We start from the raw sequence: 21289 nt of genomic DNA, 5'->3' as shown, positions 1-21289 counted from the left end.
GCCTCCCTTCAGAGAGTGGGACAGCCTCTACCATTGCTGCTCTACAGTGAGGGCCAGGTTTTGGAGAGGCCCACAAGAAGACTTATGATGATATTTCTGTTGGATGTGACCAGTGATGGTGGAAAGAGGTATTTATTAGAGGTCTTATCCCATCATATCTTTGTGGGAATCTAAGGAGTCCCTGATTAGTGCCTCAGATGATGGAGTGGCCTGATATTGACCAAAAAGGCCGTCATTGAAGTGTGTCAATCTCCTGCCTTATCCAGGTTTTGCAGTTCTTTCTTTATTTGATGAGCTTAGACTTTCTCCCAGTTCTTAAGGCTCATTTGTTGTATCCAAACTGGTGTTGTGTTTATGGCATCTGACCTCAAGTTTCCCAACACCTGATATAAGATACTCCAGGGAACAGATTTCTAAAAAATATTTTATTTATTATTGGATAGAGACAGGAATAAATTGAGAGGGAAAGATAGAGAGGGAAAGAGACAGAGACACCTGCAGCCCTATTTCATCACTCGTGAAACTTTCTTCCTGCAAGTGGGGACCAGGGGCTTGAACCTGAGTCCTTGCATACTGTGGTGTGTGTGTGTGTTTAACCAGGTGGCCACAGCATGGCCCTGGGAACCCCTTTAATGGGCATATAGGTGATTCCCCACTTCTCCCCACCTATCAATATTCACAGGTCTAGCTGGAAAGGGTATTCACATACATAGACTTCTCTCAGTGATTCTTGGGTGGACAATTTTGCCCACCCCCAGAAGGCAGCAGGTGAAATTCTCAAGGATGAAATGGTTGAATTCCTGGTGAGTGACGTCCTGTCAAGTCAGAGCTACAAACCTGGAAGTACTTCTGTTCACCTAGGCCATCAGTGACACCTGTGGCCACAAATTTCACAGACAGGATCAAGCACCCTATGAATGAGGTACCCCTGACCTAGCTCTGGGTCTGGAACATTCTGATTGCTTTTCCAAGACCACCATTAGCAGGCTTTCTGCAACCGTTTGCAAAGTCAGATGGTCCTTTCTGAAAGCTTTTTATTTTATTGTATTATAGCTTTGAGGGACCCTGTTAAAGAGTAGCATAATATCAACCAAGGTCTGGGCATTTTGTTCATTCCCCAGATGCCACTGTCAATTCTAGGAGCAACACACACACACACACACACACACACACACCTTCTCAGACCTGCCCCAGACACCGAGTAAAGATGATTTCAGGACCCAGTCACCTGAGACAGTCAGTCATGCTTTCTAAACTCACAAGCAGTTCTCCACACCCCCACCCCGACATCTTCCCAGAATGACCATCATCAGTTCCCTGGAAGGAAGCCCTTTCGTACAAGGAAACTCTACCATCAATATTCTCTTTTAATGTTGCCACTCTTATACGTATGAAAATCCCTGCTGGCAACATGCCTCAAAAAAAGTAGGTCCTCACTGAAGAAGTCAGAGAGTGCAGTAAAAGCACAAAAATCTGGCAGCACCTTGGAAAGGTGCCTTAGTGCGCTCAGGCTGCTCCAGGTCTGCAGAGAGGTGATTCCCAGGGAAGGAGCTTTGCAGGCCAGGCACAACCAGCCATGGGGATAGAGAGAAACAGGAGAGTGGGTTAGGAGGACAGAGGCAGGTCTGGGGCCTCACAACTGGAGTTCTTCTCACTGAGGGGGCCAGTGTCTTCTGCAGGATGGTCCACAAGCATTTCTTTGTACTGACGTTTGAAGAAGCCAACCTATAGGGGGAAGAAAGTCAGAAGTGCTGAGTCAGAGGACAGGGGAGAGTGTTGAGAGGCTGAGGAAAAAGAAGGGGACTATGCTGATGGATCTCTCTCCCTCTCTCTCTCTCTCTCTCTCTCTCTCTCTCTGCCTGGAAAAAGTAGCCCAGCTGTGGCTTATGGTGGTGCCAGGGAATGAACCTGGGACCTGAGACCTTGAGGCATGAAAGTCCTTTTGCAGAACCACTATGCAATCTCCTCATGGGGCAACAGCTTTTGTGCAGAGCAACGTAATGCATATTCAGCACACACTATAAAATAACAGAGTAGATTCTGTAGTCAGATAGGTTTGTGCATATACCTTGGTGTTATGTTTGTTGTATTTCTGGCACTCTGTGATGTAGACATTCTTGTTATTATTATGACTTTTTAAAAAATTGCCACCAGGGTTATTGTGGGAATTCAGTGCCTGCCCCAGGAACCCAATAGCTCCCAGTGGCCATTTTTTCCATTTTTTTTTTTTTAATACAGAGTGAAATTGAGAAGGGAGAGAGAGAGAGGAAGAGACAAAGAGACACCTGCGGCACTGCTTCACCACTCGTGAAGCTTCCTCACTGCAGGTAGGGGCTGAGGGGCTTGCACCTGGGTTCTGGTGAATGGTAACGTGTGCTCTATTGGGTGTGCCACCATCTGATTTTTTTAAATTTTAAAATATTTATTTCCTTTTGTTGCTTTTTTTTTTATTGTTACTGATGTCATCATTGTTGGATAAGACAGAGAGAAATGGAGAAAGATGGGGAAGACAGAGAGGGAGAGAAAGTTAGACACCTGCAGACCTGCTTCACCACCTGTGAAGTGACGCTCCTGCAGGTGGGGTGCCAGAGGCTCGAACCAGGATCCTTAAGCTGGTCCTTGTGCTTGGTGCCACCTGAGCTTAACCTGCTGCGCTACCTTCTTACTCCCTCCACCTGACTTTTATAATCATCATCAACAACCAGAGTTCTGCTCTGGCTTATAATAGAGCTGGGGATTGAACTTGGAACCTGGGAACCTCAGGTGGGAAAGCCTTTGACATAACCACTACATAGCTCCCCGGCCCTATGATTATTCTTTTTCTTTAATTTTCAAAATATTTATTTAATTTAGGTCCTTTTGTTGCCCTTGTTTTATTGCTGTAGTTATTATTGTCGTCGTTGTTGTTGTTGGATAGGTCAGAGAGAAATGGAGAGAGGAGGGGAAGACGGAGAGAGAAAGATAGACACCTGCAGACCTCTTCACCCCCTGTGAAGCGACTCCCCTGTAGGTGGGGATCCTTAGGCTGGTCCTTGTGCTTCGCACCACCTGTGCTTCGCACCACCTGTGCTTAACTCGCTGAGCTACAGCCCGACTCCCCCAATGATTATTTTTAAAGTGAAGAAACAAGACTCAGAAAGTGTGGTCCTGGAGTTGGCGCAGTGGATAAAGCATCAGACTCTCAAGCACGAGGTCTGGAGTTCAATCCCCAGCAGCACATGTACTAGAGTGATGTCTGGCGCTTTTTCCCTCCTCCTATGTTTCTCATTAATAAATAAATAAAATCTTAACACACACACACACACACACACACACACACACACACACACACACACACACTCAAAGTGTGAGCAAGCAGCCTGCAGCCAAGCACTATAACACGTGGCCAGGGTGTCTGACAACATGGCTGTTTTTTCCCATAATGCATTGCTGGAGCCAGAAGGTGTGATAGGATGTCGGTGACGTCAGCGTGGGGCGGGGCTTACCCTGCGCAGAGCGGCAGTGATGAGCCCCAGCAGCAGCAGTCCCCCCACGGAGCTTCCCACCACCAGGGGGACCGGGTCGTGGACCTCCAGCTCTTCCAGCACCGTCTCCACCTGGCGAGGGAGGACGACCAGGCTGAGGCCTCGGCCCCCAGCCTTTGCCTGGCCTGTTCCCGGGTCCTCCCCGGGGCCTGTCCCCCCGCTGTCCCAGCCACCCTTGGGCTCCCTCCGGGGGCCCCTGGAACCCCCCACCGGCGCCACCTGGGTGCGCAGAAAGGCCTCCTGCCCCGGGAGCTGGGAGTACACGGAGGTGTCGAGCAGGATCTCAGCGGCACTCAGCACCGCCACCTTCTTCTGCTGCGTCTGCAGGGACAGGGGACCGGGGACAGCTTGGGGGCCAGGCTGGCGGGAGGGCTGAGCCCCAGGGTGACCCGCCCTGGCTGAGGGGCTGCATACCTGGCGGGTCCAGCTGAAGCTGAGGTTGCCCTTCAGGGTGAAGTCCAGCTCCTCCTGGAGGCCGAAGGAGGGGACGGCACAGCGGAAGCGCTGGCAGTGGGCCAGCGTGCAGTCCTGGGGACAGAGAGGGAGGTTCACAGCAGAAGGATGAAGCATAAGAGAAAATAAAGTCTGTCCTGTTGAGAATGGGGGAATTCTTGAACAATAATTACAGGATTGTTATTATAATGGCACTGCGGAGATAGCATAGTGGTTCTGCAAAAAGACTCATGCCTGATGCTCTTCAGGTCCCAGGTTCAATCTCAGAACCACTGTAAATCCTAGTCTCTGGTCCTTCTCTCTTTCTCTGTATATCACTCTCATTAAAATAAATCAAACATTTAAAAAAATGCAATAAAATGATGATGAAGTTGGGAACAATTTTAATGGTTTTAGCTTTTTTAAATATTTATTCCCTTATTGTTGCCCTTGTGTTATTGTTGTAGTTGTTGTTATTGATGTCACTGTTGTTGGATAGGACAGAGAGAAATGGGGAGAGGAAGGGAAGATAGAGAGGGGGAGAGAAAGACAGACACCTGCAGACCTGCTTCACCACTTGTGAAGCAACTCCCCTGTAGGTGGGGAGCCGGGGGCTTGAACTGGGATCCTTACACCGGGCCTTGCACTTTACATCACCTGCCCTTAACCCACTGCGCTACCACCCGATTCCTGGGAACAATTTAAAAATAACAATAATTACAGGATGTCTGCACAGTTCTATGTCACAGCAGAGCTGTTCCTCGGTGTTCCCCAAATAAGTCCTGAGTTTTTCTCACCAGTAAGGGGCTCCCTGGAATCTGGTTCTGGAAGTCAGCATGCTGTGGGGGGTGCTTTTCTGACACACAGGGGAGACTCTGGTGAAGGAAAGAATCACAGAATGATGGATTCTCCCCAGAGAGAGAGAGTGGGGGACACAGCAAGTTGGGGGAAGAGACTGAAGACAGGGGAAGAAGGCAGGTACCTGTGAGGGGGCCACCAGAATCACATCCCACACAGCCACACCATCGAGGAGGATGGGCGCCCAGAAAACTATGCTGATGGGCAGATCACGCTGACTCAGGTTATTCACCTGCAGAAAATTGACAAGGAACGTGACTGCTGTCCCAGGAATGCCCCAAGCCCCACCTGCTTCCTGCCTCTTGCCCTCTGTGTCCTCTCCATCTGTCAACACCAACTTCCAATGTTGGCAGCACTGAGGGGGTGGGCATGGCCATCCCATGCCTCTCACTCTATATCGATGTTCGATTTCTCTCTGGCTTGTTGCATCAGAAGTTGAAAAGTTGAGGTACTTGGTGGATTCTTCCTGCCTGGGGGGGGGGAAGGGGGAAAGCCTTTATGTGGAGACATAGTCCCGTGGACCCTAGATAACAGCCAGCTGCCAAACACCCCACTGGACTCAGCAGATGGCCCAGGAAAACAATGAGGGTCCCTACACACCTCTGCAGCCTCAGCACCTGTCCCTCCCATGACCTTTGCCCTGTCACCTAGAACAGCTGGCTCACTTATCTCCTGATGTCCTTTCATAACCTCATAAGCTCTTCTATTTGCTGTGTCCTTATCCCTCCACTTTAACATCACCTCCCATGGCATTAACATCAGGGTTACTATTTTCCCAGAGCACTGCTCAGCTCTGGTTAATAGTGGTGCTGGGGATTGATCCTGGGACCTTGGAGCTTCCTTCAGGTATGGAAGTCTGTTGGAGAAGTATTATACCATCTCCTTGGCTCTCTCATAATAACATTTAAACACTGTTACATAGGACAAAGGCACCCACACATTTATTCTAGAAGGCAAGTGTTGACGTAACTTCTACCAGAATAATCCTCAAGGGGCTCAGGGGAGTATGAGTGGGCGGCTCAGGAAACAGGGAGGGTGAGCCCTGCACAATGGGAAGGAGGAGACTAGACTTAGGTGAGTAGAGGTTAGTCAGACGGGATCAGTGTGGAGGCACCTTATGGACATAAATGCTCCAGGATAGCCCACCCACCCATCCATCCACACCATCCATTTTCTCATCTGTCTGTCCATCCATCCATCCATCCATCCATCCATCCACCACCACCCATATAATTTCTTATTTGCCCATTATCCATACATATACACATATACTTATCCATTCATCTACCCACTCATCTACCTATCCACCCACCCAGCCATCCATCTATAAACTTATCCATCTACCCATCCATCCAGCTGTCTACCATTCATTCATCAACCCATTCATTTAACTATCCATCCATCCATCCATCCATCCATCATCCACCTATCCATCTACTCATTTAGCTATCCACCATCTATTCATCATCCACTCATTATCTATTTAACCATTCATCAACCTATCCATTCATCCATCCCTCATCCATTTACCACGTGTCAAGAAGTGTGCTTGGCTCTGAAGATTCACCAGTCAAGAAAGCCATAACCCCTCCCTCCCCAGATCAAAACAGGTCTCAGAGGGATCTTCATGCTCTCCAGGGCTTAGAACACAGAATCAGGCCAACTATGCAGACCCAGGGGTCCCAACAGTCTGCCACAGACTTGATTCCCAGCTTGACGATAAAGATCACAGACCGGGGAGCTGCATTCACAGGTCAGGTCCACTACTTTCTGCCTAAATAACTTACAGTCGTCTACTTAAGCTTTTTGGGAGCCCTTGTAGTGGAGGCTGGGGGGGAGAGAGATAACAAGAGAGAGAGAGAGAGAGAGAGAGGTACCCCATAGCATTGAAGTTTCCTTCAATGCAGTGGGGGCCAGGCTTGAACCTGGGTCTTGCATACGGCAAAGCAGCACATTATCCGAGTCAGCTACTTCACTGGCTTGGGCTTCACTGCTGCTATCACTGCTGCTATCACTGTTAACCTCTAAAGGAATTTGGTGAAGTCTGTAGCAGTGCTTAGCACACAGTCCCTCATACATGTTAGAACTTACTGTTTTGCCCTCTGCTTTGGTTTTCTCAGCTAAAAATCTTCCAGTTCTAGGGCTGACCAAACAATTCACCTAGAGAGTGTGTTGCTTTTTGCCAAATGCATAATGCAGGTTTGAGCCCACCCTCCACTGCATTGGAGGGAGCTTCAGTGCTGTAGTTATTTCTCTCTCTCTCTCTGAAGAAGCTGACCCAGAGCAGTAAAACCCTAGTGATCAATCAATCAATCAATCAATCAGATCTTCCAGTTCTAAAGTTCTTATCAAACATGAGCAAATAACCTGGCTCCCCAGTCCCTGGTGAAGTGTGTGGCTTATGTCTGTGGCACAGCTCTGAAGCCACATTACCTGGACTTGGCTCCTTGCCCTGTCACTGAGTAACTGAATGGCAGGAGTGAATTATTTCATCTCTTGGTTTCTTTGTTGATAGAAAGAGGGCTGACACCTGCCAGTTGAGGAAGACTGGTCCTGAAATGAGTGCAGCCTGCAATGTTCCCAGCTGTGACCATGAGCTGCGAGCTCAGACCCATAGGGGCTCAGAAGTTCCACAGGCTCTGGTGATATATATATATATATGTCCTGGAGCAGGTGGGTGGAGGTAAAATAGTCAATTCTATCCATAGCATTTTTTCAAGAATGGGAGCTACTCTGGCCTAGTCCAACTTTCCAGTCCTTTCCCCTACTTTGACACCATTTTCTCAGAGAATAGTTTTATCCAACTTCATGCTAGCTATCAAACTCAAGCAAAAACTACCATAGTTGTAGACCCCTAGAAACATGCCTAAAATGAATTTCCAAGCTTTCTTCCACCCTAAGACCCCCAATCTCATCTGCCCTGTTCTTACTTTTTGGTTCCTGTCCATTAACCATTTTTGTCTCACTTTATGTCCTGCTACCTCCCAGACAGCAAGCTGCAGATGCTACCATGATTCTATCCTGACTCCTCTGGGCAGACGACTTGACCAGTGTGTCCTGGAACTTCACCTCTCCAGAGCCCTACCTCACTAGGAAAAAACAGAAACAGGCTGGGGGTATGGATTGATCTGCCAATGCCCAATTCCAGCAGAGAAGCAATTACAGAAGCTAGAACTCCTACCTTCTGCACCTCAAAAAACAACTTTGATCCATACTCCCAGGGGGAGAGAAGTGATAGGAGGAAGAGGATCAGAGAGCTCTGAACTCCAGCTCTATCAGGTCCCAGGGAGGGGGGAAGAAAAGGAGAGAAATATTTGGATGTAGTAATAGGGTGGCTTGGAGGGGAAGAGAGGACTGGACCTGGAAGAAAAAAAGGGGGAAATATGCGCAAATGTTGATAGTCGTAGAGATGACAGTTAACCCATGTCGGCAACCTTGGGAGAAGCACGGTGGTTTGCAAGGGAGGGACTTGGGGTTCAGAACTCTGGTGGTGGGAACAGTATGGAATTACACCCCAGTTGACATGTAACTTTGTAAATCAATATCAAATTGCTAATTTTTTTTTAAAAGGAAAGGGGCTGACACTCGCTGTCACAGAGCAATACTAGATGTCACTGGCATCACTGAATGATGCAAGTGCATATAAAGTGTTGACGGCAGTGCCCTGGCCTCAGAACTATGGACAAGTCTTTTTTTTTTTTTTTTGCCTCCAAGGTTATTGTTGGGGCTCGGTGCCTGCACCATGAATCCACTGCTCCTGGAGGCCATTTTTCCCCCTGATTGTTGCCGTTGTTGTTTATCGTTGTTATTGGATAGGACAGAGAGAAATGGAGAGAGGAGGGGAAGACAGAGAGGGAGAGAGAAAGATAGACATCTGCAGACCTGCTTCACCGTTTGTGAAGCGACTCCCCTGCAGGTGGGGAGCTGGGGGCTCAGACTGGGATCCCTACGCCGGTCCTTGTGCTTTGTGCCATGTGCACTTAACCCACTGCACTACTGCCCAGCCCCCCTCTATGGACACTTCTAAGGGATACTCAGCATCAAAATTCAGGCATAGCTTTTTTTTTCTTTTTCTTTTTCCTTTTAAATAATATTTCTTAGTGAGTTAATGGTGGTTCAGAGGTCTACAAAATTACAGGGGGGTTGATGCAAAAGACTTTATGCTTGAGGCTCTGAAGTCCCAGGTTCAATCCCTTCTATCACCATAAACCAGAGCTAATAGTGCTCTGATAAGAAAAAAAAAAAAAAGAAAAAATATATATAATGGAAAAATAAGTTACAGGGTGGACTTTCACACCACACCCACCACCAAAATTTGGTGCGCCTATCCCCCATGCATAGTATTTAGAAAGGCAATCCTCCTCCTTAGCTCCCCTAAAAGTTCCTGTGTCAGGGGCTGGGTGGTAGTGCACCAGGTGAAGTGCACATGGCGCAAAGTGCAAGGACTTGCACAAGGATCCCGGTTTGAGCCCCCGGCTCCCCACCTGCAGGGGTGGTCCCTTCACAAGTGGTGAAGCAGGTCTGTAGGTGTCTACCTTTCTCTCCCCCTCTGTCTTCCCTTCCTCTCTCCATTTCTCTCTGTCTTATCCAATAAAGGTAGCAATAACAACAACGATAAACAACAAGGGCAACAAAAGGGAAAAATAGCCTCCAGGAGCAGGAAAAAAATTCCCGTGTCACCATCAGCAGCTATAGCAACAAATTCTGCCCCGTGGCCATATTTTATGCTTGTGGCTATCTCTTATGATTGGATGGAGGGATATATTTGACTTTTCTGATTGGTTCTAAGTTGAAATCATGGGCAGGAGCCAGATGGTGGTTCCTCTGGTTCATACATCACTATGTACAAGGACAAGCCTCGAGTCTAGGTGGGGAAGAAGCTTCATGAGTGGTGAAACAGTGCTGCAGGTGTCTTTCTTTCTCTCAGTCTCTCTCACCCTTTATAAAAAAAAGAAAGGGAAAATATAGCTGGAGAGGAAGGTGGAGTCACAGGTGCACCGAACCCTAGAAACAATCTTGATGGCAACAAACAAACAGTAAAGAAAAAAAGGTACCAGGCTCAGAGAACGGTCAGAAGCCCGGGAGGCGAGCTGAGTACCTGCTGATCACAGTGTAGACTGCGTACTTCACCGGGAACTCCAGCTGGAAGGTGGTGTTACTGGTGGGGGGCTTGTTGTTCTCACTGGAGGGGGGGTGAGATCTTCAGTTGGGAAGGAGCCCAGGAGAGGTGTCTCAAGCTGGGGTCCTGGCCCAGCCTCACCTGCTGGCGTTGGCCCTCAGAAGCAGCCTGTCCCCCAGAGTGGCCTTGGGGCTGACATCGAAGGTGACTGTGAAAATGCCCTGAGGGAGAGGGGAGGAAGGGGGGAGCAAGGAAGGTCACAGGGGGAACCAGGAGGCGGGGAGGTGGGAAGGCCAGGGTCAGGGAGAAGAGCCCTGGGAACCTGAGAGGAAGCTCGGACCTTGCTGCCCTCACGGAAGACGGGGTGGTTGATGCTACACCGGCTGCTCTTCACATCCTCCTTCCCAGAGGGTGCAGCCTCACACGACAGCCGCAGGGGGCGCTGGTGAGCTTGCTTCCAGAGGAGAAGAATGATTTTTTTAATTTTCATTTGTTTATCCATGAGAAATAGACAGAGAGAGAGAGGGAGAGAGGGAGAGGGGGAGGGGGAGGGAGGGGGAGGGAGGGGGAGGGGGAGGGAGAGGGAGAGAACAAGAACCAGACATCACTCTGGTACATGTGCTGCTAGGGATAGAACTCGGGACATCATGCTTTTTTTTTTTAAATTAAATTAAATTTTTAAAGAATGTATTTATTTTTTAATGAGAAACATAGGAGGAGAGAGAAAGAACCAGACATCACTCTGGTACATGTGCTGCTAGGGATAGAACTCGGGACATCATGCTTTTTTTTTTTAAATTAAATTAAATTTTTAAAGAATGTATTTATTTTTTAATGAGAAACATAGGAGGAGAGAGAAAGAACCAGACATCACTCTGGTACATGTGTTGCTGGGGATTGAACTTAGGACCTCATGCTTGAGAAACCAATGCTTTAACCACTGTGCCACCTCCCAGACCACCCCTCATGCTATTTTTTTTAAAACAATGTTTGTTTATTTATTTATTACTGGATAGGCAGAGTTAGAGAGAAATTGAAAGAGGAAGGGGAGATAGACAGGAAAAGGGACAGAAAGAAACCTGCAGCCCTGCTTCACCACTCATGAAGCTTTCTCCCTGTAGGTGGGGACCAGGGGCTTGAACCTGGGTTCTTGAGCACTGTAATGTGCGCACTTAACTAGGTGCACCACTACCCTGAGACCGCATGCTTGAGAGTCCAATGCTTTATTCACTGCAGCACCTCCCAGGCCCCATAGAATGAATTTTGTAAAGTCTGTTTACATGCATGTAAGAACTAACCAGTGTGTAGAAGGGGACAGGGCAAGCCCCAATAAGTGGAAAACCTGTCATCAATAAAAATAAAAACATGACATCCCTATCTCTCTCTGCATGAAAAGAAATTTCAATGGGTTTAAAGACTTCGAAGTGAAAAAGCACAACTATGAAGCTTACAAAGAAAGTTCTTTTTTTTTTTTTTTTTGCATTAATGGTGATGAGAAGAGAGAACCAGTGCATCATTCTGGTGCAACGTAATAGGTGCGCCACTGCCCGGCCCCCGGGGGGCTTTTTCTTACCTGGGTTCCCAGCACTCTCCGGTAGGACAGCCCTGCTGGGTAGCAGAAGCTGATCACACTGCCATAGGAGTCCTCGCCCACATTCCACACAGTCACAGTCACATTCAGCTCCAGGATGCTCCCTACCACCAGGGTCTGTGGGCTGGGTCGGGGGGTGGGGGGTTGGGACTGGGAAAATGACTTCATCGGAAAGTGGGTGACACTGGGACTAGTGAATTAAGGGCTGGTGGCATTGCAATCTACACAATTTCATTAGAAGAGCCACAGGGGGACACAGCACTGCCCCCCCCCCCCCGTGAGTACAGGAGAATAGAAGCTTGGGGTTCTGGGTATGAATGGAGAGAGCTCACCCGGAGAAGCTGAGGCGGATACCCAGGTCTCCTTCACAGAGTTGGTCCTGTCCACAGTCCTTCTCAAAAGGGAACTGCAGGCAAAAGGTATCTTAGCAGTCCGGCTTGAGCCTGAACACCTCTTCAGCCCCCCTCCCCTCAAGGGGTACACTCTTCAGTCTTACTACTGAGAACCCACAGGCACCTCACCCTGTGTCATGGACACTGGCGAGTGCGGGAAAGCCAGTCAGGATGTCAAAGAAAGGGGATCAGATTATGGTACATCAGACAGAGTGCAGGCATTAACATGACCGAGGACCCAAACCCCCAGTTCTCACCTAGAGAGGGAAGTTTTTTTTTGTTTTTATTTATTTATTTATTCCCTTTTGTTGCCCTTGTTTTATTGTTGTAGTTATTGATGTTGTTGTTAGATAGGACAGAGAGAAATGGACAGAGGAGGGGAAGACAGAGAGGGGGAGAGAGAGAGACACCTGCAGACCTGCTTCACTGCTTGTGAGGCGACTCCCCTGCAGGTGGGGAACCGGGAGCTCGAACCAGGATCCTTAATGCCGGTCCTTGTGCTTTGAGCCACCTGCGTTTAACCTGCTCAGCTACCACCCGACTCCTGAGAGGGAAGTTTTATGAGCAGGTAGAGCAGTGCTACAGTCCTCTCTCTCCCTCTCACCACCTCTCTCTCTTTATTTTCTCTGTATCATAAAAAAAGAAAAAAAGAAAAAGAAAAATCTTAATTTTTATAAACATTTTTAATTTTATTTATTTATTTATTTATTTGATAGAAACAGCTAGAAACTTTTAAAAAGATTCTTCAAAATCTTTTTTTAATCTTTATTTACTGGATAGAGACAGCCAGAAATCTAGAGGGAAAGGGCTAATAGAGAAGGCTCGAGACAGAGAGACACCTGCAGCCCTGCTTCACCACTCACAAAACTTTTCCCCTGCAGGTGGGGACCAGGGGCTTGAATCTGGGTCCTTGCACATTGCAGCATGTGCATTCAACCAGATGCACCACCACCCGGCCCCGAGACAGCTAGAAATTGAGAGGAAGGTGGAGACTGAGAGAGAGCAGGGCAGAGAGACACCTGCAGCTGTGCTTCACCACTCATGAAGTTTTCCCCTGTAGGTGGGGACTGGGGGCTTGAAGCCAGGTCCTTGCACATTGTAACAGGTGTGCTCAACCAGGTGTGCCACCACCCAGCCCCCAAAAGAAATCTTTAAAGAAAAAAGAATATAGGGACCAGGTGGTGGTAGAGTGCACATGTTGCCAAGTGCAAGGATGCCAGTTCAAGTCCCCAATCCCCACCTGCAGGGGAGAAGCTTCACAAGTGTTGGATCAGTGTTGCACGTGTTTCTCTTTATCTCTTTCTCTCCTTTCCCTCTCAGTTCTGTCTCTATCCAAGAAAATGAATAAAAATAAGAATAAGTAACAAAGATCTGTAGAAGACTGTTTTAAAAAGAAGAAATAGAATATAAAAATGTAAGATTAAATCCACAAGGAATGTTCACCATTTAGTATTATGAATGGGGCAGGTGCAAAGTGTCAAGTTCGGGGAGGGGAAAACAGGAAAGGCAGGGGAGACAGATGAATCAGACACAGCTCTTGCACCTGGAGAATCCAATTCCCAGATTCACAAAGGGAGTGATTATGTGATTCCAGCTATGTGGTATTTGACATAGCACCACCAGGTGGCACAAGAGGACAGAGAAGTGACAGCTGCTGAGCATGGCTTTCCAGGGAGAGGAGGGGAGGGGGGGAGAGGAGAGGAGAGGAGAGGAGAGGAGAGGAGAGGAGAGGAGAGGAGAGGAGAGGAGAGGAGAGGAGAGGAGAGGAGCAGGGAGACTATAGTGGCCAGAGAAGGAAACATATTCCAAACACTAGCTACAGTACGAGGAAGACCCAGGGGCAGGAAAGGAAAAAGTGGGCTGGGGAGATAGCATAATGGTTCTGCAAGACTTTTTTGTCAGAGGCTGCAAGGTCCCAGGTTCAATCCCCAGCACCACCATCAGTCAGAGCTGAGCAGGACTCTGATCTCTCTCTTTTTCCCTCATTAAAATAAAATAAATAGGGAGTCGGGCAGTAGCGCAGTGGGTTAAGCACACGTGGCGCAAAGTGCAAGGACCGGCATAAAGATCCCGGTTCAAGCCCCCGGCTCCCCACCTGCAGGTCTGCAGGTGTCTGTCTTTCTCTCATCCTCTCTGTCCTCCCCTCCTCTCTCCATTTCTCTCTGTCCTATCCAACAATGATGGCATCAACAACAATAAAACAACGAGGGCAACAAAAGGGAATAAATAAATATTAAAAATATATATATATGTAATAAAATTATACATATATGCTGGAGAAAGCCTGCACATTGGGGGTGGGAGGGCTTGTGTTGGGGTGAAGTGGCTAAGCTGCTGCAACATGGGAAGGGCCTTGACCACTGGCTGGGGGCTTGTTGGCCTTGAAGTGGCTGCTCAGTAGTTAAGAGCCGCCACACCCTGGGGACCCGAGCGGGAAACTCACTTGTGCCGTGAAGAAGTCCTCTGAGCCCTCTGCCATCATCGGGCGTAGGTTCTGGAAGGAGGGGATGGGTTCTCCCACCAGGGAGAAGTTGAGGCGCAAGATGATGGGGTTCACCATGTCCTCCACACAGTCCTGAGGGAGAATGGCCTTTCAGGCCCCCTTTCTCCCACCCCTCCACCCCTCCTCAAAGAACCCCAGTCAGGCTGTGGGTCCAGACGTGCTGCCCCCAACTGTTCCCTCTTCCCAGCACACTCGGCAGGAAGAGGGGTGCTGGCAGCCATCCTGGGCCTCCCCAGCTCCTCTCAGAACCCAAAGTCCTCACGGTCAGAAGCAGCTTCAGGGTCTCACAGTGCTCCCCCAGCCCCAGCGTTTGCCTTCGGATCAAAGTTGAGTTCTTAGTCTCATCAAAGATGGCACGGGAGACCAGACGGCCGGGGTCCAGGGCCAGGTCATACCTGACAGAGCTCTGGACATCACCTGAAGCAGAAGGAGGGGAAGGGGTGGAAAAATGTACACAGGATCTGGTTATCTATCTATCTATCTATCTATCTTGCCATGAGTTTTATTTCTGGGCCTTGGAGCCTACATGACTCCATCATTCCTGGCAGCCATTTTGTTTCTCTGTCTTCTTTCCTTGACAGAGAGCGAGGGAGAGAGAGAGAGAGAAGGAGCAAGAAACAAAGTGAAGGAGAGACACCTGCAGTGCAGCTTCGCTGCTATTTTTGTTCAAGTTCCTGTGTTTCAGGTATTCATATTCTACACAGGAGCAACACCTTCTGGTGACTGTCTTTCATCTCCTCCCTCTGTTAAATAGAATCATCTCCAGCCCCACCCATGGAGGTTAGGGTTAGAGTTAGGGTTAGGGCTGGGGTTAGGGGTTAGAGTTAGGGTTAGGTTTAGGGTTTAGGGGTTAGGAGTTAGGGGTTTGGTGGAGGGTAGATAGCATAATGGTTATGCAAACAGACTCTCATGCCTGAGGCTCCAAAGTTCTAGGTTCAATCCCCCGCACCACCATAAGCCAGAGCTGAACAGTGCTCTGGTTAAAAAAAAAAAAAAGAGAGAGAAAAAAAAGGAGTTAGGGGTTAGGGTTATGAATAGGTTTTAAAAAAATATTTACTTTTCTTCTTTTTTTTTTATGCCTCCAGTGTTATCACTGGGGCTCAGTGCCTGCACTACGAATCCACTGCTCCTGGTGGCCATCTTTTTCTATTTCTATCATTGTTGTTGTTGTAGTTGTTGTGAACAGGACAGAGAGAAATGGAGAGAGGAAGGGAAGACTGATATGGGGAGATAAAGAGAGACTCCTGCAGACCTGTCTCACCACTTGTGAAGGGACTACCCCTGCTAGTGGGGAACCAGAAGCTTCAACCATGTTCCTTGTATAAGTCCTTGTGCTGCACTCCATGTGTGCTTGACCCGCTGTGATACTAACTGGCCCCTTATTTCTTAAACGTTGATCGGACAGAGAGAAGCTGAGAATGAAGCAGTGTATATAAACCAAAGGCAATTACTTCTCCCATGCTTCTTTAGGGCATCTGTATATCTTAAGCCCCTCCAGCTTCTAGTGTTTGTAAAAGTGCTAACAGCTTTTAACCTTTTACAACCTCTGTCCATCTCTTAGTCCCTGTATGCATAACTGTGAAATATTTGTCAACCTTCCTTTTTGTATAAAAGGGAAATCTTACTGAGCATCACGGCCCAGAAGTTTTTTGGCATTAGCTAATTCTGGGTTTGGTGCACCAGCAATGAACTCTTGTTTTCCAGCAAGCCCAAGGTGTCGTGGCTTTGTTTACCAATTCCCAGTTCTACAAGAGGGGAGACAAAACATGGAGAGAGATAAAGAGACCTGTAGCACTTCTTCATAGCTCATAAAGCTTCCCCCCTGCAGTGGGGGCTGGGGGCTTGAACCTGGGTCCCTGCGCATAGTAACGTGCACTTAACTAGGTGTGCCACTAGCTGGAGGCAAGTTGCGGAGTTTACTGGTGGGGGTGGCGGACGATGGTGCTTACCAAGCTGGTCCACGGAGCTTTTGTGGATGGTGAGGCAGACGGTGGCAGCCCCGGCCTCCAAAGCCCCAGGGCCCTGCTCCCAGCACTGGTGCTTGGCCTTGGGCACCTCCACTGGTGAGAACTGAGTGGTCACACCTACTGTCAGCACTGGCCGGCTCCTGGAGGCAGGGGGGGGATTCAGGATTCAGGACCTCCAGAAGGGGGAAGGGGTGTGGCAGCTAGGAGGAAGGGCCACAGCCTGGTGGGGTAAGTGGGGGACCTGAGCAGCAGCGCGTGTCCTTGGGCCCCCACGGCCAGGTCCAGCAGCCTGTCCCCCGTGAGGTCCTGGCCCCCGCTCAGTGCCTGTCCAAAGTGCTGCAGCCCAGGGAACAGCTGGGTGGCCATCACCCGCTGGAGGGAGAGAGACAGTTAGAAGTAAGTGACAAGGCTGATGGCACACATTGTCATGCACAAGGACTCAGGTTTAAGTCTCTGGTCCCCACCTGCAGGGGGGGATGTTTCATGAGTGATGAAGCAGTGATGCAGGTGTCTCTCTTTTTCTCTCTCTCTCTATCTTTCCCTAGCCTCTCAATTTCTCTCTGTCCTACCTAATAAAACAAAGTAGAAAAAAAGTAAACGTTGCCAGGAGAGGTGTATTTGCCATTCAGGCATCGAGCCTTAGCGATAACCCTGGCAATAATAGTAACAATTAAAAATAAGAATAAGAGAGAGAAAAACTGGAGAGGAACAGGAAGGTAGGGTGGTCAGAGGCAGAAAAAAGAAGGGAGTTCAGGCTTTTGTTTCCAGGAAGTTTTATTTCTTTTAAATGCTTTATTTTATTTTAGACAGAGAGAAATTGAAAGGGGAAGGGAGACAGAGGGGAGAGAGACCGAGAGACACTTCACCACAAGTGAAACTTTCTCCTGCAGGTGGGGACCAGGGGCTTGAACCCAGGTCCTTGCACATTGTAACGTGGAGGGCCCACCACCTGGGCCCCTCCTGGAAGTTTCTAAAGCTTCTAAATGATGAGCTAAGGGCAGTTTCATAACAGTGGGTTAGAGGCAGCTTCGAGGCCGCCACTCACTGGTGGGAGACAAGAAGATACAAGAGTCAGGGGGTGGGTAGAGGGTTATGGAGGAAGACTGGAGAGATAGAGGGGGGACCGGGTAGTAAGCAGAGTAAAGTCCTCAGGCACCCCAAAGAGGGAGGAGCTCCTTGAAGCTCACTCACCATGAGCTGGTTAACTGATGATACCACAAAAGTAGAGCCATCAGCTGTTGGAACAGCTAACTTGGATAGTTCATTGTTTTGCCATGTGAGTGACCCAGGTTCGAGCCCAGCCCTTACCACATCGAAGGATGCGTCAGTACTGTGGGCTCTGTCACTCTCTCCCTGCCTCTAACTAAAAAATAAAAATAATAAAGAATATTAGGAATGTTAACAGATTCAGTGCTTTGTTGTTCAGGTGTCCGTTCTTATTACTGTATTTATTTATTTTTATTATTTTTCCCCTGTAGTTGCCCTTGTTGTTTATTGTCATTGTTATTATTATTGTTGTTACTGCTGTCGTTGTCACTGGATAGGACAGAGAGAAATCCAGAGAGGAGGGGAAGACAGAAAGGGGAGAGAAAGACAGACACCTGCAGACCTGCTTCACCGCCTGTGAAGTGACTCCCCTGCAGGTGGGGAGCTGGGGGCTTGAACTGGGATCCTTACTCGGGTCCTTGGGCTTCGTGCCATGTGCACTTAACCTGCTGTGCCACCATCTGGCTCCCTATACTTTATTTCTTATTTTAAAAATCTTTTTATTATTGGATAGAGACAGAGAGAAATTGAGATGGGAGGAGGAGATAGAGGAAGAGAGACAGAGAGACACCTGCAGCCCTAAGTCACCGTGCATGAAATTCCCCTGCAGAAAGGGACCGGGGGCTTGAACCTAGAGTCTTTGCGCACTGTAATGTGAGTGCTTAACCAGGTGTGCCACTGCCTGGCTCTCCCTTTGGCTTTATATTTTATTTTTAAATATGTTATTTATTTGTTTATTTAGACTAGAGAGAAAGAAATCGAGGGAATGGGGAAAGAGAAAGAATTGCAGCATTGCTTCACTACTCATGAAGCTTCCCCTCGGGAGGTGGCGACTGGAGCCTTAACCTGGGTCCTTCTGCAATGTAACACGTATGCTACACCACATAGGCCACCAGCTGGACCTTTTATCACATATACATTTTTATTATTATTCCCACCAGAGTTATCACTGAGGCTTGGTGCATTTATGATGAATCAATCCACTGCTTCCAGCAGCCATCCCCCCCCCTTTTTTTCTCCTTTTCCTTTTACTTGATAGGACAGAGAGAGATGTTGAGAGGGGAGGACGAGATAGAGAGGGAGAGGGAGAGAAAGAAAGACCTGTAGACCTGTTTTATCTCTTGTGAAGCTTCCCCCTGCAGGTGGTGACCAGGGGCTTGAACCTGGATCCTTGAGCTTGGTAACGTGCATGCTCAACTGGGTGTGCCACTGCCCAGCCCTGGGGCTCAGGGCTGCTTTTCAGGGATTTTAGGGGAAGGCTGTGGAATGGGTTCATCGCTTAAATGTTTCACAGAAGGTGCCTGAGGGTTCGGGGGGGGGGTCACGTGCCTGAGGTCACACCGCTGGCATGACCTTGAGCAGCAGGGCTTTGACGGGGTTACTTAACACTGCCCTCAAAAGACTAGAATCTGAGCTGCAGAAGAGAAAAGAGGTCATTTGACTTTTTCTGAGATTGAGGGAATCAGGCATTAAAAGATGAGCTCAGTCCCCCAAGGTGAGGTGGCTTTGGGCCAGAGAAAGAAAAGAGACTAAAAGACTATGGAGATGGTGGGACAGGGCTCACCTGGCTGTGGGTGGGGCTGATGCCCAGGCTCGACGTCCCATGAAACAGGTAGACGGCGCCCCGGTTCTCCTGCTCTCCCGGGGCTCCCACGGCCACATCCAACAGCTGGTCCCCATTCACGTCCCCCAGCACCGTCAGGGCCGCCCCAAAGCGCGCCCAGGGGTGGCCCTGCACCCCGCGCAGCACGGCGCCCTCACAGTGCCAGCGGGTCCTCTGCAGAGCAGGGCGGGTCAGGACCCCCAACCTGGCGGCCACCCACTCACCCTGGGTCCTTCCCAGCCCCACTCACCCTTCTGGGCAAGGGGCACACGGACACCTGACCCCCCCGAGTCTGCTCGTAGTAGTGGGGGGCCCCGATGAGCACCAGGTCAGAGTTGCGATCTCCATCTACATCCACCGAGCAGAGGGATGCCCCAAAGTAGGAGCCGATCTGGGGGTGCAGAGGTTGAAATCATCCCCCCTGCCCAGCCACCAGGCCCCAGAGACCCTCCTCCCTTGCTCCCAGGCTCCCCACAGCCGACCTGGGTCCCTGTGACCTCAGCCTTCAGCCTCCACTGCCCAAGTGATGGGGTGAACAGCACCACCTTCCCCACGTGCTTGTGGCGGGGGGCCCCCAGGACCAGGCTCTGCACCCCCTTCCGAAAGGCCAGCTCAGTGGAGTAACCTGAGGAGGCCAGGGCTCAGCACGAGGTCCCCACACCCCCAGTCCCCACCCCCAGCACAGCTCTCCTCACCCAGGTAAGAGTCCTTCATGTCCTCACTGGCCTGTGACATGTTGATGAAGGTGGGTGGCGTCTTTGTGGGGTACAGGAAGGCACCTCCAGACCAGCTGAAGCTCCCCACGGCGCCCAGCACAGGTCCATCCTGAGTGGGGGGGAGGTCCCAGGGCTGAGTGAGTGGAGCAAGCAGAGAGCTCCTGGAAGGGAAAAACCACCCTTCACAGCTCCCCCACCAGGAAGAGGCCCCTCCCTCCCCATCTCTCACACATCCTTGGCGTATCTTAGCCCGGCTGCTGCCACCAACCTAACAGCCCCTTAGCCTCTCTCCCCTCACCCCCGTTCCTCTGGGCCACCTCCAGTTCCCGGTGCCAGGAGCTGGGCTTCCTGACTGAGATCCCTAGGGGCAGCCCTCACCTCACCCCTCTTTCCCAGTCAAATGTGCATAAGCATCCTCTCTCCAGAACACACCTGGCCCAGCCTAGGCACCCTGTCTCCCCCTCTATCTGTTCTCTCTCTCTCTCTCTCTTTCAAAGAGGAGATCTCAGAGCCCCCACAGCTCTGAGCTCTTCCTAAGCCACTTCAAGAAGCCTCCTCTGAACACTTTGTGATCTGAGGGCCTGGGCTCCAGATGACTTAGCACACACAGAAGGAGCCCCGTCCGGTACTTAACCCAGCACTCAGCTTCACCAAGCAAGCGACTCATGACCAGCCTGGCTTCCTTTCTACCAGCACCTTCACCCATATCCCAGATGATTATTTTTAATATTTATGTATCTATTAAAATTTATTTACTTTATTTGATATGACAGAGAGAAAGTGAGAGGGACTGGGAAGAGAGAGGGAGAGAGAGATAAGACACTTGCAGCACTGCTTCACTGCTCATGAAGGATTCCCCCTGTAGGAAGGACTGGGGGTTGAACCTGGGTCCTTGCCCATGGTAACACATGCACTTAACTGGGTGCACCACCACCCAGCCCCACTCCAGATTATTTTGACGGAACTCCCCTTTCTGGACATCTCACGCCTATCTGGTCTCCCTCCTTCTCCAGCAGAGCTGGACTGTCCAGCCCTCCGGTACCTTATTCCTTCCTGCCCCAGGACCTTTGAATGCACTTTTTTCTCTACCAGAAACAATCTCTCCCCAGCTGTTTCCAGGGCTGCCTTAGCTGTTACTCCTGGGGCCTCCTCTGATCACCTCTCGCCCTCTCCTCTAACACCCAGCACCAATCCACAAGCCTTGTTTGTATGCTTTTGACCTCTTCTCACTAGAGGGCTGCTCCAGGGAAGCAGGAACCCAGCTTGGGCTCTGCTGTTCTCTGCTTGGAGGCCCAGAAGTAACAAACACCACCCCAGC

General features: G+C 49.6%; 1 protein-coding gene across 2 annotated transcripts in view; it reads right to left on the bottom strand.

Annotated features, from left to right (window-relative positions):
• Positions 1-1024: 1024 nt before the first annotated feature.
• LOC103119753 (integrin alpha-D) overlaps positions 1025-21289 on the bottom strand; it is a 38153-nt gene continuing 17888 nt past the window's right edge. The window contains exons 11-30 of one of the 2 annotated variants that reach the window (XM_007530076.2): positions 19951-20080; positions 19738-19880; positions 19506-19646; positions 19217-19429; positions 16628-16758; positions 16369-16526; positions 14682-14836; positions 14360-14491; positions 11857-11930; positions 11507-11648; positions 10274-10387; positions 10075-10154; positions 9913-9996; positions 5206-5284; positions 4939-5046; positions 4754-4831; positions 3939-4052; positions 3744-3845; positions 3486-3596; positions 1026-1725 (exon numbers count right to left, since the gene is read on the bottom strand). In XM_007530076.2, the coding sequence (XP_007530138.2) occupies positions 1606-1725; positions 3486-3596; positions 3744-3845; positions 3939-4052; positions 4754-4831; positions 4939-5046; positions 5206-5284; positions 9913-9996; positions 10075-10154; positions 10274-10387; positions 11507-11648; positions 11857-11930; positions 14360-14491; positions 14682-14836; positions 16369-16526; positions 16628-16758; positions 19217-19429; positions 19506-19646; positions 19738-19880; positions 19951-20080 (2409 nt within the window). In that variant the 3' untranslated portion in view covers positions 1026-1605. Of the gene's footprint in view, positions 1726-3485; positions 3597-3743; positions 4053-4753; positions 4832-4938; positions 5047-5205; positions 5285-9912; positions 9997-10074; positions 10155-10273; positions 10388-11506; positions 11649-11856; positions 11931-14359; positions 14492-14681; positions 14837-16368; positions 16527-16627; positions 16759-19216; positions 19430-19505; positions 19647-19737; positions 19881-19950; positions 20081-21289 lie in introns of both variants that reach the window. The other variant, XM_060173109.1, reaches the window with a different exon arrangement.

Source organism: Erinaceus europaeus, chromosome 15 (assembly GCF_950295315.1).
Source record: "Erinaceus europaeus chromosome 15, mEriEur2.1, whole genome shotgun sequence".
In the NCBI taxonomy this organism is placed as follows: domain Eukaryota; kingdom Metazoa; phylum Chordata; class Mammalia; order Eulipotyphla; family Erinaceidae; genus Erinaceus; species Erinaceus europaeus.
The sequence above is the reverse complement of the archived record's forward strand: the minus strand, read 5'-3'. Positions and strand labels throughout refer to the sequence as shown.